The 14,164-nt window shown below is 36.8% G+C and overlaps 1 protein-coding gene across 1 annotated transcript; it reads left to right on the top strand.

The window, feature by feature from the left end:
* Positions 1-2,151: 2,151 nt before the first annotated feature.
* LOC114107604 (olfactory receptor 2V1-like) lies at positions 2,152-3,099 on the top strand. The gene has a single exon (XM_027955027.2). The coding sequence runs from the start codon at positions 2,152-2,154 to the stop codon at positions 3,097-3,099; it is 948 nt and encodes a 315-aa protein (XP_027810828.1).
* The last annotated feature ends 11,065 nt before the right edge of the window (positions 3,100-14,164 follow it).

Here is a 14,164-nt window from a genome sequence, read left to right as displayed (position 1 = left end):
GTTTATATATGAAGTGTCCCCCCAAGAGCTCATGTGTTAAACAATGCAAGAAAGTTTTGGGCTAAAATTATTGGGTTTGGGAGTCTTAAGCTAATCAGCACATAAATCAATTTGAATGCATTAAATGAGTGGTAACTGTAGGCAGGTATGTATACAGCTGAAGGAGTTGCTGGCAGTGTCACTAGGAGTGTGCCTTTGGGGCTTATTTTTTTCCTGGTTGAGAGGAGCTCTCTCTTTGCTTCCTAATGGTCATATCTTGAGCTGTTTTCCCTTTGGCACACCCTTCTGCCAAGGTGTTCTTCCAAACCTTGTGGCTCTGAGTAATAGAGTTGGATGTCCATGGACTTAGACTTCTGAAATCATGGCACCCAAATAAATTTTTCCTCCTCTAAAATTGTTCTTCTCAGGTCTTTTTGTCACAGTGGCAAAAAAAAAAAAAAGCTGACTAAAACATCCTACTATATTCAGGTCAAGAACAAGATATGCTACAATTTAAGAAGGAGTTTTTTTTTCTTTTCTTTCTTTTTAGTTGTCCATGGATTTTTATTTTATTTACTTATATTATATGAGGTGCCAAGAATCATACCCAGTGTCTCACACATGCTAGGTAAGTTTCTATCACCAAGATATAACCCCAGCCTAAGAAGGGGGTTTTCAGTTTCAAAAAATGAATCTTGCAACTATATAGCACCTACTCATAAGTTATTTTATTTGTTCAAACCGTATGTATTGAGGTCATAAGATAAACTAAGTACCATTCTAAGGCTGCCAGATGTCAAGGTGAAAAATAAATGATGCTTATTATATTCCAGTGGAATGAAGCAGACAGTAGATCCAAAAATATCAGAATACATGTGATTAAATGGTATAAGTTCTGTGAAGAAAGCTAAATCATCAAAAGAACTTGAGAGTCCAAAATAGTTTTAATATGGCTATTTAACTCAAAAAGTTGGCATTTATGTAAAGGTATGAGACAGGTAAGAGATAAAATTCTGGGAAAATATTATGCTATAGAGATAAAAATACAAAGAACCAATGATGGGAATGTGTCTAGTTTGTCTTAGGAAATTTAAGAAAGCACAGTGAGCAAAAGGAGCATGGTAAAATGAGCTCAGAAGTCGTGGTGTGTGTGTGGGTGTGTGTGTGTGTGTGTGTGTTACCCCTCAGCACAGAGGAGTAACTTCTGCTGTGAGGGATAGAGCAAACCCTCGGTTGTTCTGTTGGTTGATTGAGACTGAGGTCAATATGGCTAAGATGGTGCTTTAAGGCTGTGGAAACAATGATTTGCTCCTACCAATAGCCTATCTGGGTGTTATTGTTTGGAAGGACACTTGGGCACATCCTTTTGAGAGGTCAGTACATGTATATGTGCATGCACATGCAATGGAAGGCCTTACTTGTCACCACATGGATTTGGCCTTAATTTGAAGTAATTTGGGAAACCACTGACATACTTTCCCAAGGCAATTTACATCATATGACTTACATGTCAGCAGAATCGGATTTTATGATGTTCAAAGAGAGAAATTGGGAAACTACAGAGGAACATAAAATAATCCAATAGTGAGAGGATGGTGTCTAGGACCAGAAAGTTGCAGTGGGGATAGTAAGAACTAATTCAATTTTTAAAAAACTGACTCTATAACCAAGAGGTTCTCTGGTGCATTCAATCGATGAATGAAATATTGGAATAAAAATGGTTTCAAGATTTTGGGCCAGAACAAAATCAATAATAAGGAACATCTCAAGTCCCTTTACCTTGCTTTAATAGCATATGTAAGTTATCTTACTCATAGTTCATTACTATTAAATCTAATTTACCAAATCCATGTGATACCAGTTAAAAAGTCGGTGCCTTATGGGAAAGCCAAGATTTTATCTGCTGAAAGAGGATTGACCAATAGTTTTGTGACACAAAAATTCAGTTTCTAGTCTTTTGGGTATAAGAAAAAATATATAGACACAATATCCAATCCTATGTACTGGCAGAGATCCTTTTATCTGTATCAAGGGAATATCAAAGAACATTCTCTTGCATGTCCCAAAGCCATGTGTTGTTGAAGCCTAATGAATTACAAAAGACTTATCTGAATGAGGAAGAATTCAGAATTTCTCTATCCATATTTGCAGGTGACTGTGAATAACTAAACCATGGGAATGTGGTTGAACCAATCATCCATAGATGGATTCATCCTCTTGGGCATCTTCTCCCACAGCCAGACTGACCTTGTCCTCTTCTCTGCAGTCATGATGGTCTTCATGGTCGCCCTCTGTGGGAATGTTCTCCTCATCTCCCTCATCTACATAGATCCTCGACTTCATACACCCATGTACTTCTTCCTCAGTCAGCTCTCCCTCATGGACCTCATGTTGGTCTGTAACATTGTACCAAAGATGGCAGTCAACTTCTTGACTGGGAGGAAGTCCATCTCTTTTGTGGGATGTGGTATACAAATTGGATTTTTTGTATCTCTTGTGGGGTCAGAAGGGCTCTTGCTTGGACTCATGGCTTATGACCGCTATGTGGCCATTAGCCACCCACTTCATTATCCTGTGCTCATGAGTCAGAGGGTCTGTCTCCAGATTGCTGGGAGTTCCTGGGCTTTTGGAATACTGGATGGAATGATTCAGATGGTGGCAGCCATGAGCTTACCTTACTGTGGCTCAAGGACTTTGGATCACTTCTTCTGTGAGGTGACAGCTTTACTGAAACTAGCCTGTGCAAACACATCCCTTTTTGACACCCTGCTCTTTGCTTGCTGTGTCTTCATGCTGTTCCTTCCCTTCTCCATCATTGTGGCCTCCTATGCTCGCATCCTGGGGGCTGTGCTCCATATGCGCTCTGTTCAGGCCCGTAAAAAGGCCCTGGCCACCTGTTCTTCCCATCTGACAGCAGTCTCTCTTTTCTATGGGGCAGCCATGTTCATCTATCTGAGGCCAAAGAGACACAGGGTCCCTAGCCATGACAAAGTGGTCTCTATGTTCTACACAGTCCTTACTCCTATGCTCAATCCCCTCATTTACAGCCTGAGGAACCGGGAGGTAATAGGGGCACTAAGGAAAGGGCTGGGCCATTGCAGGATTGACAGCCAGCACTGAAGAGCCAGGGTCTTCAGTGTGCTATGTCCTGAATGGGTAGCATCAGTAATTCACTTACCCTTTGTGAATGTCTGTGTCCTCTTCATTAACTAAGAATCATAACATCTGCCCTACCCCACTGGGATTTTGTACATGTAAATCTAAAACCTCATGATTGAGTAATGCATTGCTTTTATTGTCATTATTAATTATTTATAACATCCTTGAACTAAATTCACTCTACTTTTAAAATCCTCTCAGTAATGCCTGTGTCTTATTGAGTGCTTTCTATTCCCATTACATACCTTCTATATGAAAGTTATATTAAATGATTCAAGTTCATAAATATAAATATCGTCAATGGAAACTTTCCAGATGGTAGAAATTGAGTTTCTATAATTCTTCATGAATTGTACTAAACCTTCTCCCATGCTCCATTTTAGACAATTTGAAGCTCCCTTTAAGAAATAAAAATATATTTCTACTGTTTAAATGTTAACTATGTAGGGCTCATGTCTTGTTCATTTGTTCATTACTAATATTTGGCTCTGTGTCTTAAAAACCAAGAAGAAATTATCAAATGGAGTAATATCTATGAAGCATTTTTTTTTCTAATACTGGGGATTAAACCCAAGGATGCTTTACCACAGTCTCCTGCTGTTTTTATCTTAATTTGAAACAGAGTCTCCATAAGTTGCCCAGGCTGGCCCCAAACTTGTAATCCTCCTACCTCAACCTCCTGAGTCACTGGAATTACAAGTATAATGCCACCACACCCAACTCTTTTCAGTATTTCAAGTTCTGCAACTATAAAACTAAACCTGTTTTGGAAGAAGAAGTTTAGAAATGGAAATAAAGATAGAATTTGAAACATTAAGACTTATGTACCAGTCAAAATCTAATCAGGAATTAAATCACATTAATTATTTCAACAGATAAACTTTGATGTAAAGAACTGCTAACCAAATAATGGAGAGTTGAATGGGGAAACAGAGGGAAAAAATAAAGTATGTAATTTCCATCACTAGGATACAGAAAACGAAGGTAGAAGGTTGGATGTAGTTTGTTGTTGTTGTTCTTGTTTGGTAGTGGGAATATGACCCAAGAGTGCTTTTACAACTGAGCTACACCACAAGTCCTTTTTATTTTATATCTTAAATCAGGGTCTCGCTAAGTAGGTGAAGTTGAAATCAAATTTCCCATCCTCCTGCCTCAGCCTCTCAAGTTGCTGGGATTACAAGCATGTGCTACCCATGTCTGCCATTGGTTAGGGTTGTTGAAACCTGAGTTCTTGGAGTTTAAACATATGAGGAGTGTACACTGACCACCTGGTATTCATATTTCACAGTGGGACCGGTAAGGTTTCACTCTACAAGCCTATAAGAAGGCTGACTTACCCTGATTTGTGCTGGTACCTCAAGAGCAAAGAGGAAGCAAAAAGCTTCCAAAGCTGGGACCTAGACTAGGTGCTGTATGGTTGGTTCTGGTACACTAAGAATTTAGAGGAAAACCTCTAGTATGAGACTGCTGAGAAACAGATGCTGGACACTTAGAACTTATTCCTCTGAAAAGGAGGATGGTAATGGTTCTGAGAGTGTGAAAATCCTAGGTTAATAAGGTGCATACCAGGCATAAAGGGCTAAATTGAATTCTTCCAATAAGGACAACAACATCAGTAACATACACTGTGATCAGAGTTTTCTTGTAACTAATTTCACATAATCTATAGCAATTTTCTAAGATATATTTGCTTTTTGTACAAGTAAAAAAGTATGTGCGCATTTTAAGTTTATGATGGCACTAATACCTTAATCCCCAGCAAGGATGCAATATTGATTTTAGTTTACTATCCTGGCAGGGAATAGAAGTTCTTGAGTTTCCATTTGTCTTTCTACCATAATGAAACTTACTCAGGGAGCAAATATGGGTTTCCTACCAGTTGCTTATTACATCTATTCCAAATATACATTAAGGATTTGGAAAATAACCACACGGGATCTCAGACATACTGAGATCATTGTGATTTGAACTTGGGACAAAACAACACTAATCATATCATCATAAGCCCCCACTTTGTGTGGTAGACCAGAGTTGTGGTTTTGGTCAAAAGGAATTAGTATCAATTTAAAGGCAGTGTCTAGAGAAAACTAAGACCATCTGCATGCACATGGCTAATTATCAGGACTCAACAAGGCCTCCACATCAAAAAGACTACTACTCAGGAAATTTTTGCCCAGAACACAAAGCTATACATCAGAACATAACTTCATTGTTAGATTTAACTGAAGAATAGACAGTTCATTCAGTCCATTTTGCAGGACAATAGTGATTCAGTTGTCCAAATTTAGCTGCTTATCAAACAATTGCTTTCAAGATTCCTTCATGTCACTGGACACACTGATACATACCTATAATCCCAGTAACTCAGGCAGCTGAGGCAAGATGAATTCAAGTTCAAGGTAGACCCTAGCAATTTAGTGATGCCCTAAGCAACTTGGTGAGATCTTGTCTCAAACTAAAAAATTCAAAGAGCCAGGTATATTGCTCAGTGGTAAAGCACCCCTGTCCTGAATCTCTAGTTCCAAGGGGGAAAAAAAAGATTCCTTCATAACTTATGCTCACTATGCCCACCAATTCTGTGGTATCTTAGAATTTTCACAAATTCCAGTCAGATCCCTGCATTGTGAGAGCCATTTCAAGTCTTTCCAATTCAGGTGGTGGAATACAGGCACAGCTCAGTGGCAGAACACATGCAAGCCCTGGCTTCATTCCCCAGTACAACAATAACAACAACAAAACCCATATTCTAAAACTCTATACACACTTACTCTTGTATGCTTGATCTTTCTCTTCTGAAATGCCAATGAAATGCCAATATCAAGAGGATATTTACCTTTACTGTGTAAGTAATAAACTTGACTTCATTTCATCAGCAGAGTATTTCCATGTTCTTTTTTAAGGAAGTCAAAGGACAATATTTATAGCTGGGCACATTGATGTACACCTGTAATCCCAACAACTCTGGAGGCAGAAGGAGGTTGAGGCAGGATTATCACAAATTTGAGGACAGCCTGGACAACTTAGTGAGACCCCCATCTCAAAAAAGTTTTTTGATACTAATATATTTTTTGTTTCAACTTTTTTGTTTATTTTTTTACATGACAGTAGAGTATATTTGAAATATTATACATACATAGAATAAGTATAATTAGAATCCCATTATTGTGGTTGTACATGATCTAGAGTTATATTGTTGTATATTTATATATGAGGATAGGAAAAAATATTTCCAATTTATTCTGTCTTTCTTATTACCCTCCCTTCCCCTTATTACCCTTTGTCTAGTCCAATGAACTTCTAATCTTCCCCTCTCTTTTTGTGGGTTAGCATCCACGTAAGAAAATTTGACATATGAAAAAGTATATTACAGGAATAAATTATGAACAATTGGCAGTAGTCTGTAAGATCTGGAGAATTTTCACAGTTATTAGCTATACTTTAAAATCTTATATCACTTTGAATAGCTGCTTTTTTTTCTTAGGACATGGCTTTCATGTCTAATATGTTAACATAAATTTTCTACATGGTGTATCTACTTTTTAAATTCTTCTGTGATATTTGATCTACAGTGACATGAGCATTAACCTATTAAATTTTCCCTGTGCCAGTTGTTTTGGGTACATGGTGATCTGTTTTTCATGAACTCATGTATACAATACAAATAGGGCAGAAGCAATACTGGTAATCAAACAGCAAATTGCTGTATAAATGTCTTTTTTTCCTACCATGAGCATAATCATTTTTATACTAATCAGTAACATCACTTGCTTCTTCAAGCAACTGCTGCTTCAATTCATTAAAAATTCCTGAAAATTTTGTGACTTGGGAGGCTGAGGCAGGAGGATCACAAGTTCAAAGCCAGCCTTAGCACTCAGCGAGGCCCTAAGCAACTTAGTGATATCCTGTCTCAAAATAAAAAAGGAAAAAGGCTGGGGATGTAGCTCAGTAGTTAAGCAACCTTGAGTTCATCCCTAGTTACCGCCCCCGCCCCCCCCCCAAAAAAAGGTAAACACACACACACACACCCAAAAAAAAACCCTCCTAGAATTTCTCCAGCTGGGAATACCAATGAAGACAAATGATACATTTTTAAACTGAAGTTTTCATCATTGTCCTTCCCCAAGATTCAACTTTCCACTCCTGTTATGTAGGTTTTTTTCATGCCAATTGTGGTTTGGGGGATTTGGGCTTTCAGAGTTTTAACATTACACTGCTACAAGAAAATATATTAAGTTGGGTATTTTATACAAATCAAAAATTTACTTTCCTGGGTTCTAGAGGCTGGGAAGTCCAAGTCCAAGGCTCTAGTACTTGATAAGGGTTGCTCCTTGCTTCCTACCTGGAACCTCAAATGCTTTATCCGTCAGAGGGAAACAAAGTTGTATCCTCATATTACAGAAACCCAAACAGCAAAAAGAAATAAACTCCATCTTTCAGGTCCTCTTAATTTTTTTTTAATTAATCAATATTTATGTTAATTTATTTTGCCCACATTTGTATTGGTACATTATACTGGTTTACAATGGTGAGATGTGTTGTTGCATATTCATATATACATACAACATAACAATATAATTTGGCCAATATCACCTCCTAGCACTCCCCCCCTCCCCTCTTCCCACCCCATCCCATGGTTCTTTTCCTTTATTCTATTGTTTTCCTTTTGATTTTCATGATATCCCCCACCCTTCTTTTCCTTTTTCTCTGTAGCTACCACAAATGAGAGAAAAACATATGACCTTTGACTTTCTGAGTTTGTTGTGAAGCCCTCTTATGAGGACACCTAACCCCATTCAGAAAAGAGTAACTATTATGGCCTAATCACTTCTTAAAGGCCCTATCTTTTTAAACTGTCACACTGGCAAAACCTGAATTTTGGAAAGGACACCATAAAACCATAGCAAGAATTAATAGAAAAATTCTGCAATGTTATAATTATAGGACCGACACACAAAAATTATTTGTTTCAATAAACCAGCAATGAACAATCTAAACAGTGAAATTAAGAAAAAAATTCTATTTGCAGAAGCATCCAATAGAATAAAATACCGACAAGTAAGTTTAACCAAAGAACTAAAAGACTTAGACCTTGAAAACTATAAAATATTGCTTAAAGAAATTAAAGAATACCCAAATAAAAGAACATCTTATGGTCACATATTGGGATATTTAATATTGTTAAGATGGCAAACCCACCTACACCAATTCACAGATTCAATGCAACTGCTATCAAATTTCCAATGGCCTTTTTTTTTCTTTTGACAAAAATGTAGAAGCCAATTCTTAAATTTATGTAAAATTGCAAAGAGACCCAAATAGCCAAAGCAATATTGAAAAGAAGAACAAAGTTGGAAGATTCAAAAAATTAATTTAAAAATTTTCTACAAAGCTATAAAGATCAAAACAGTATTGGTATAAAGAGAGATATACAGAAAAATTGTAAGAGAATTTTGAGTCTAGAAATAAACCCACATGTCTATGGCCAACTGATTTTTGACAAAGATGCTAAGACTATGCAATGGGGAAATGATAGTATTTTTAACAAATGCTGGTACAATTGGATATCCATGTGTAAAAAGAATGAAGTTGAATGCCTACACCACAGCATATACAATAATGAATTGAAGAAAAATCATTGGACTAAACATAAAAGCTGAAAACTATAAAAATCTTTGTGTGTATGTGGTACTGGGGATCAAACATAACACTTTGTGTTTGCTAGGCAAAGACTCTACCAATGAGCTACACCCCCACCTGAAACCATAAAACTCTTAAAAGAAAACAGAAGTTAGGCTGGGGTTGTGGCTCAGTGGTAGAGCACTCGCCTAGCACATGTGTGGCACTGGGCTTGATCCTCAGCACCACACAAAAATAAATAAATAAAATAAAGGTATTGTGTCCCTCTCAAACAAAAAAAAAAAAATATTTTGTAAAAAAATGAAAAGAAAGAGAGAAAGAAAGAAAGAAATGTTATGCCAGATTCGTGGGACCCCAGTAGGGTCCAAATCCGATGCAAGCACACAGGAGTCTTTATTGCAGGCTTGAACCTGGACTCACAACCATTCCAACACAGTGGTTCCAGGGAGTGCGTCCCGGTCCTTTGTTCAGTGAGATTTTATAGGTTGGAGGGGATACTCTATGCGTCACAACATCACACAGAAAATCATTTCATACCACAGGAAAAATCAAACAATAACTCTTAACATTGATTAACACATTCAGTGGTGGGAACAAGTTGGGTAGGGGTGATTGGTTAATACAATAGGGGGTTTAGGCCACGAGGGGTGTATGTGCTAAACTACATGGTTTCCCAACATGTTATCAACCACCATAAACTATTTGGGGGTCATCTGGCATTCCAGGTATTTTCCCTGTCTCATGCTGATTGGAGGTTGCTAGGGGGGTTGCTAAGGGTCCTCACCTAGCCTAACTGACCTCTCCTGTTATTTACAGACAAACAACTCAGCAGGGTGGGTATGTGCTTAGGAGTGCTCTGTGGGTTTTTCCAAGGACAAGGGTCACGCCCCTTCCTTAGGACAGGCCTTGAGGTAGAAGCTGCTGTTATTTATTTATTTTTAAAAATTGAGTCACATTAGTTTCAAAGGAAGGAAGGAAGGGAAAACAGAAGTCAATATTCATGATCTTACTGGGTGTGATGGCACAGGCCAATAACTTGGGAGGCTGAGGCAGTAGGATCACAGGTTTGAGGTCAGCCCTAGCAACTTAAGAAGCACTAAGCAACTTAGACCCTGCTTCAAATTTTAAAAATCAAAATGGTTGGTGATGTATCTCAGTGGTGAAAGCACCCCTGGTTTAAATCCCCACTACCAAAAAAATTTATATTTATATCTATCTCTATATGTATATTTATAATCTTAGATTTGGCAATGGATTCTTAGTTATGACACCAAAACCACAAGTAACAAGAGAAAAAAATAAATTAGACTTCACAAAAACTTGAAAACTTTTGGGCATCAAAAGACACTATCCAAAAGTAAAAGGACAGCCCGCAGAATAGAATAAAATATTTCCACCTTACATATTTGAGAAGGGCATAGTATCCACAGTATATAATTAACTCCCACAACTCATGAAAAGTATAAAAATCCAATATAAAGATGGGCAAAAAGCACATGAAGCTGCTCAATATCATTAGTTATCAGGGAAGTGCAAATCAAAATCACAATGAACCAGGCTTAGTTGTGCATGCCTGTAATCCCAGCAGCTTGGGAGGCTGAGACAGGAGGATTTGAAATTCAAAGCCAGCCTCAGCAATTTAGTGAGGCTCTAAGTAACTTAGTGAAACCCTGACTCAAAATAAAATATAAAAAGAGCTGAGGATGTGGCTCAATGGTGAAATGCCCCTGGATTCAATCCCTGGTACAAAAAAGAAATCCACAAAAAGATAACACTTCATATCCACTGAAGGACAGCTAGAAACAAAAAGGAAAAAATTTTGGCAACAATGTGGAGAAATTGAAACCCTCACATGGTTGCTGGTGATACTGTAAAATATTGTACCCACTATGAAAAAAAGTTAGATGGTTCCTCAAAAAGTTAAACAGAATGACCATAGGGCCTAGCAATTTCACTCTCAATAGAACTGAAAACAGCTATTCAAATACTTGTACTCATAGCAGCATTATTCACAATAGACAACAGGCGGAAACAACCCAATGTCTAACAACAGATGAATGGGTAAACAAGTTGTAGTAATTATATACAATAGCCCATACCTTGAAGGGAATGAAATACTGACAAATGCTACAGTGCAGGTAAATCTTGAAAACATGCTAGAAGAAAGAAGCCAGATACAAAAGATCACATATCATTTGATTACATTTCCAAAAAATATCCAGAGTAGGTAAACCCATAGAGTCAGAAAGTAGGGTGCTGTTGCTAAAGACTGGGCAGATTAAGGGAACAGGGAGTCATTGCTAATAATTGTAGCCCATAAATTTGTACAATTAAAATTACAGTTGCAGGGTTTCCTTTTGGAGTGATAGATATATTTTGGAAGTAGAGGTGGTGGTTGCGATTTACTGTAAATTATTCATTTTAAATTAGTTTTATTATTACTTTGTGTTTTAAATCTTTGAGCACCTCTCTTTTAGTTATTCATATAAAAGGTTGTTGTGAACTGTAGTCTTCCTGCTGTTTGTAGAACACTAGAATTTATGGAAACATTATCCTGATTTGAGCAGTGCATATTTTGTACATGCATTGAAATATCCCACTGCACACCATGCACATGTACAATTATTATAGTAAATAATAAAAATTTAAATCAAGCAAATTTTAAAAATTTTGATGTTGAAGGAGACAGAGATATTGACTATTCTAAAGTGATCATTACACACTTACTATACACATGTATCAGATTATTACATTGGGGTTAAAGTGTAGCTCAGTGGAAAAGTGCTTAGTATTCATGCCCTGTGATCAATTCCAGCACAAATCAGAAGGAAAGAGAGGGAGAAAATGGAAAGAGAGTGGAAAAAAGGGAGAGAGAAAGAAAGAAAGATTGTAGCCCATAAATTTGTACAATTAAAATTACAATTAATTTTCTGCTATATAAATTTCACTGAAATTAAAATAAGAGACAAGATTCCAAGGCAGAACTTAAGTGAATGGATACAGGAAAGAACTGAAACCTTTGAGGAAGGCCCTACTATGAGGTCCCCTAGATTATTTGCCTATTCTCTTCTAGATCTACCCAAAATATTCTTATGTTGTTTTTAGACTCTTAACTACTATTGGTTCTCAGTATACTTCGAGGGGACAAATACAAAGTCCTACCCAAGAGAAAACAGCTTATACATCAAAAGAATCACATGATTTTACTAATTTATGCTTGCAAAAAAAAATGATAAATATTGTGGAAATGAATTCTATGAGCGCTATACCAAAGATGACAGAATGTAGCTATGAATTTACTGACAAAAAATGAAATTAATATGTAAACACCAGTGTTTATAACCCACCACAGTTTGCTTGGTCAGTTGGCTCGGCTAAAATTTAGACTCAGTTGTAGGCTAAATTCAATGAAGTTTTGAAACTAAAACTTCCCTATGATTTTGATAGAAAAAACTTCAAAAGTTTGGGAAGGAAAGAATTTTGGTGGTGCTGATTATGATTCCAAAAGACACAATCCTGAATGCCATAATTCCAATAATTGAAATCCCCAAAATCAAAATCCTCAAAGTCTAATATCTTGAAAATCATAATCCTGAAAGACTAAAATCTCTAATGTTAAAACCATGAAAGCCCAAATCCCAAAAGTACAACTGGCATTAAAAAAACAGGAGTGGAAAATTGAATTCTGAGGAAGGACAATGATGAAAATTTCAATTCTAAAATGCATCATTTGTCTTCATTGTTATTCTTTCTAGTTGGTGAAATTCCTTGAGTTCTTTAGAAAGATTTTAATCTGTAGCTAATGATCATGAAAATCCTCTAGATCTTAGAGACTACTTCCATGCAATTGTTCATAATCTATCCCTGTGATACACTTTTTCATATGTCAAATTTTCTTTTTCGTCTTTTGGGTTTTGCTTGCTTTACTTTCTTTCTTTCTCTCTCTCATTTTTTTTAAGTTTTTAGTTTTTTTTCCCACTATTTTGAATTGCCAGCCTTTTGTTTTTTTTTAACGGTTTGCTATGCTATGTGTATTTCATCTTTACATCATTTGCAATACTAGAAGAACAGATTATGGAAAGACATTCAGAGCATTCTAATTGATTTGTACATTTTTTACAAATTTGACTCCATAAGGGTATATTAGCACAATATTCATTTTGTGTGTAGTGTTGTGCATATATGTACAGTTATTGAAACTTCCTCAATAAGAGGGGTGTATATATACCACATTTTGTTTATCTGTTCTTCTGCTGAAGGACATCTAGATTGGCTCCATAGGTTAGCTATTGTGAGTAGAGCTGCTATAAACATTGATGTGGCTGCATCACTGCAGTATGCTAATTTTAAGTCCTTTGGGTATAGACCATGGAGCAGGATAGCCTGGTCAAATGGTGGTTCCATTCCAAGTTTTCTAAAGAATCTCCATACAACTTTCCATAATGGTTGTACCAATTTTGCTGTCCCACCAGCAATGTATGAGTGTACCTTTCTCTCCATATCCTCGCCAAAATTTATTGTTATTTATATTCTTGATAATTGCCCTTCTGGCTGGAGTGAGATGGAATCTCAGTGTAGTTTTAATTTGTGCATTTCTCTAATTGCTAGAAATGTTGAACATTTGCTCATATATTTGTTGATCAATGGTATTTCTTCTTCTGTGAAGTGTTTATTTGGTTTCTTAGCCCATTTATTGATTGGGTTATTTGTTTTTTGGTGTTAAGTTTTTTTAAGTTCTTTATATATCCTGGAGATTAGTGCTCTATCTGAGGTGCATATGGTAATGATTTTCTCCCATTCTGTAGGCTATCTCTTCATGTTTTTGTTTCCTTTCCTGAGAAGAAACTTTTTAGGTTGAATCCATCACATTTATTGATTCTTGATTTTACTTCTTATGCTTTAGGAATTTTGTTAAGGAAGTCAGATCCTAGGGTAGACACGGTGAAGATTTGGGCCAACTTTTTCTTCTATTGGGTGCAAGGTCTCTGTCCTAGTGCCAAAGTCTTTGATCCACTTTGAGTTGAGTTTTGTGCAGGATGAGAGATAGGGGTTTGATTTCATTTTGTAACATGTAGCTGTCCAATTTTCCCAGCACCATTTGAAGAGGCTATCTTTTCTTCAATGAATGTTTTTGGTACCTTTGTCTAGGATGAAATAACTGTATGTATATGGATTTGTCCCTGTGGCTTCTACCATTGGTCTACGTGTCTGTTTTGGTGCCAATCCCATGCCGTTTTATACACACACACACACACACACACACACACACACACACCTTTATTTATTTATTTGTTTGTTTATTTATTTATTTATTTTTATGTGGTGCTGAGGATTAAACCCAGGGCCTTGCACGTGCTAGGTGAGCACTCTACCACAAATCCAGACCCTA

The sequence above is a fragment of the Marmota flaviventris genome, chromosome 5 (assembly GCF_047511675.1).
Source record: "Marmota flaviventris isolate mMarFla1 chromosome 5, mMarFla1.hap1, whole genome shotgun sequence".
In the NCBI taxonomy this organism is placed as follows: Eukaryota; Metazoa; Chordata; class Mammalia; order Rodentia; family Sciuridae; genus Marmota; species Marmota flaviventris.
The sequence above is the reverse complement of the archived record's forward strand: the minus strand, read 5'-3'. Positions and strand labels throughout refer to the sequence as shown.

Excerpts from the sequence above, each read along its gene's own strand:
- LOC114107604 (XM_027955027.2), top strand. The coding sequence starts at position 2,152 with ATGGGAATGTGGTTGAACCAATCATCCATAGATGGATTCATCCTCTTG.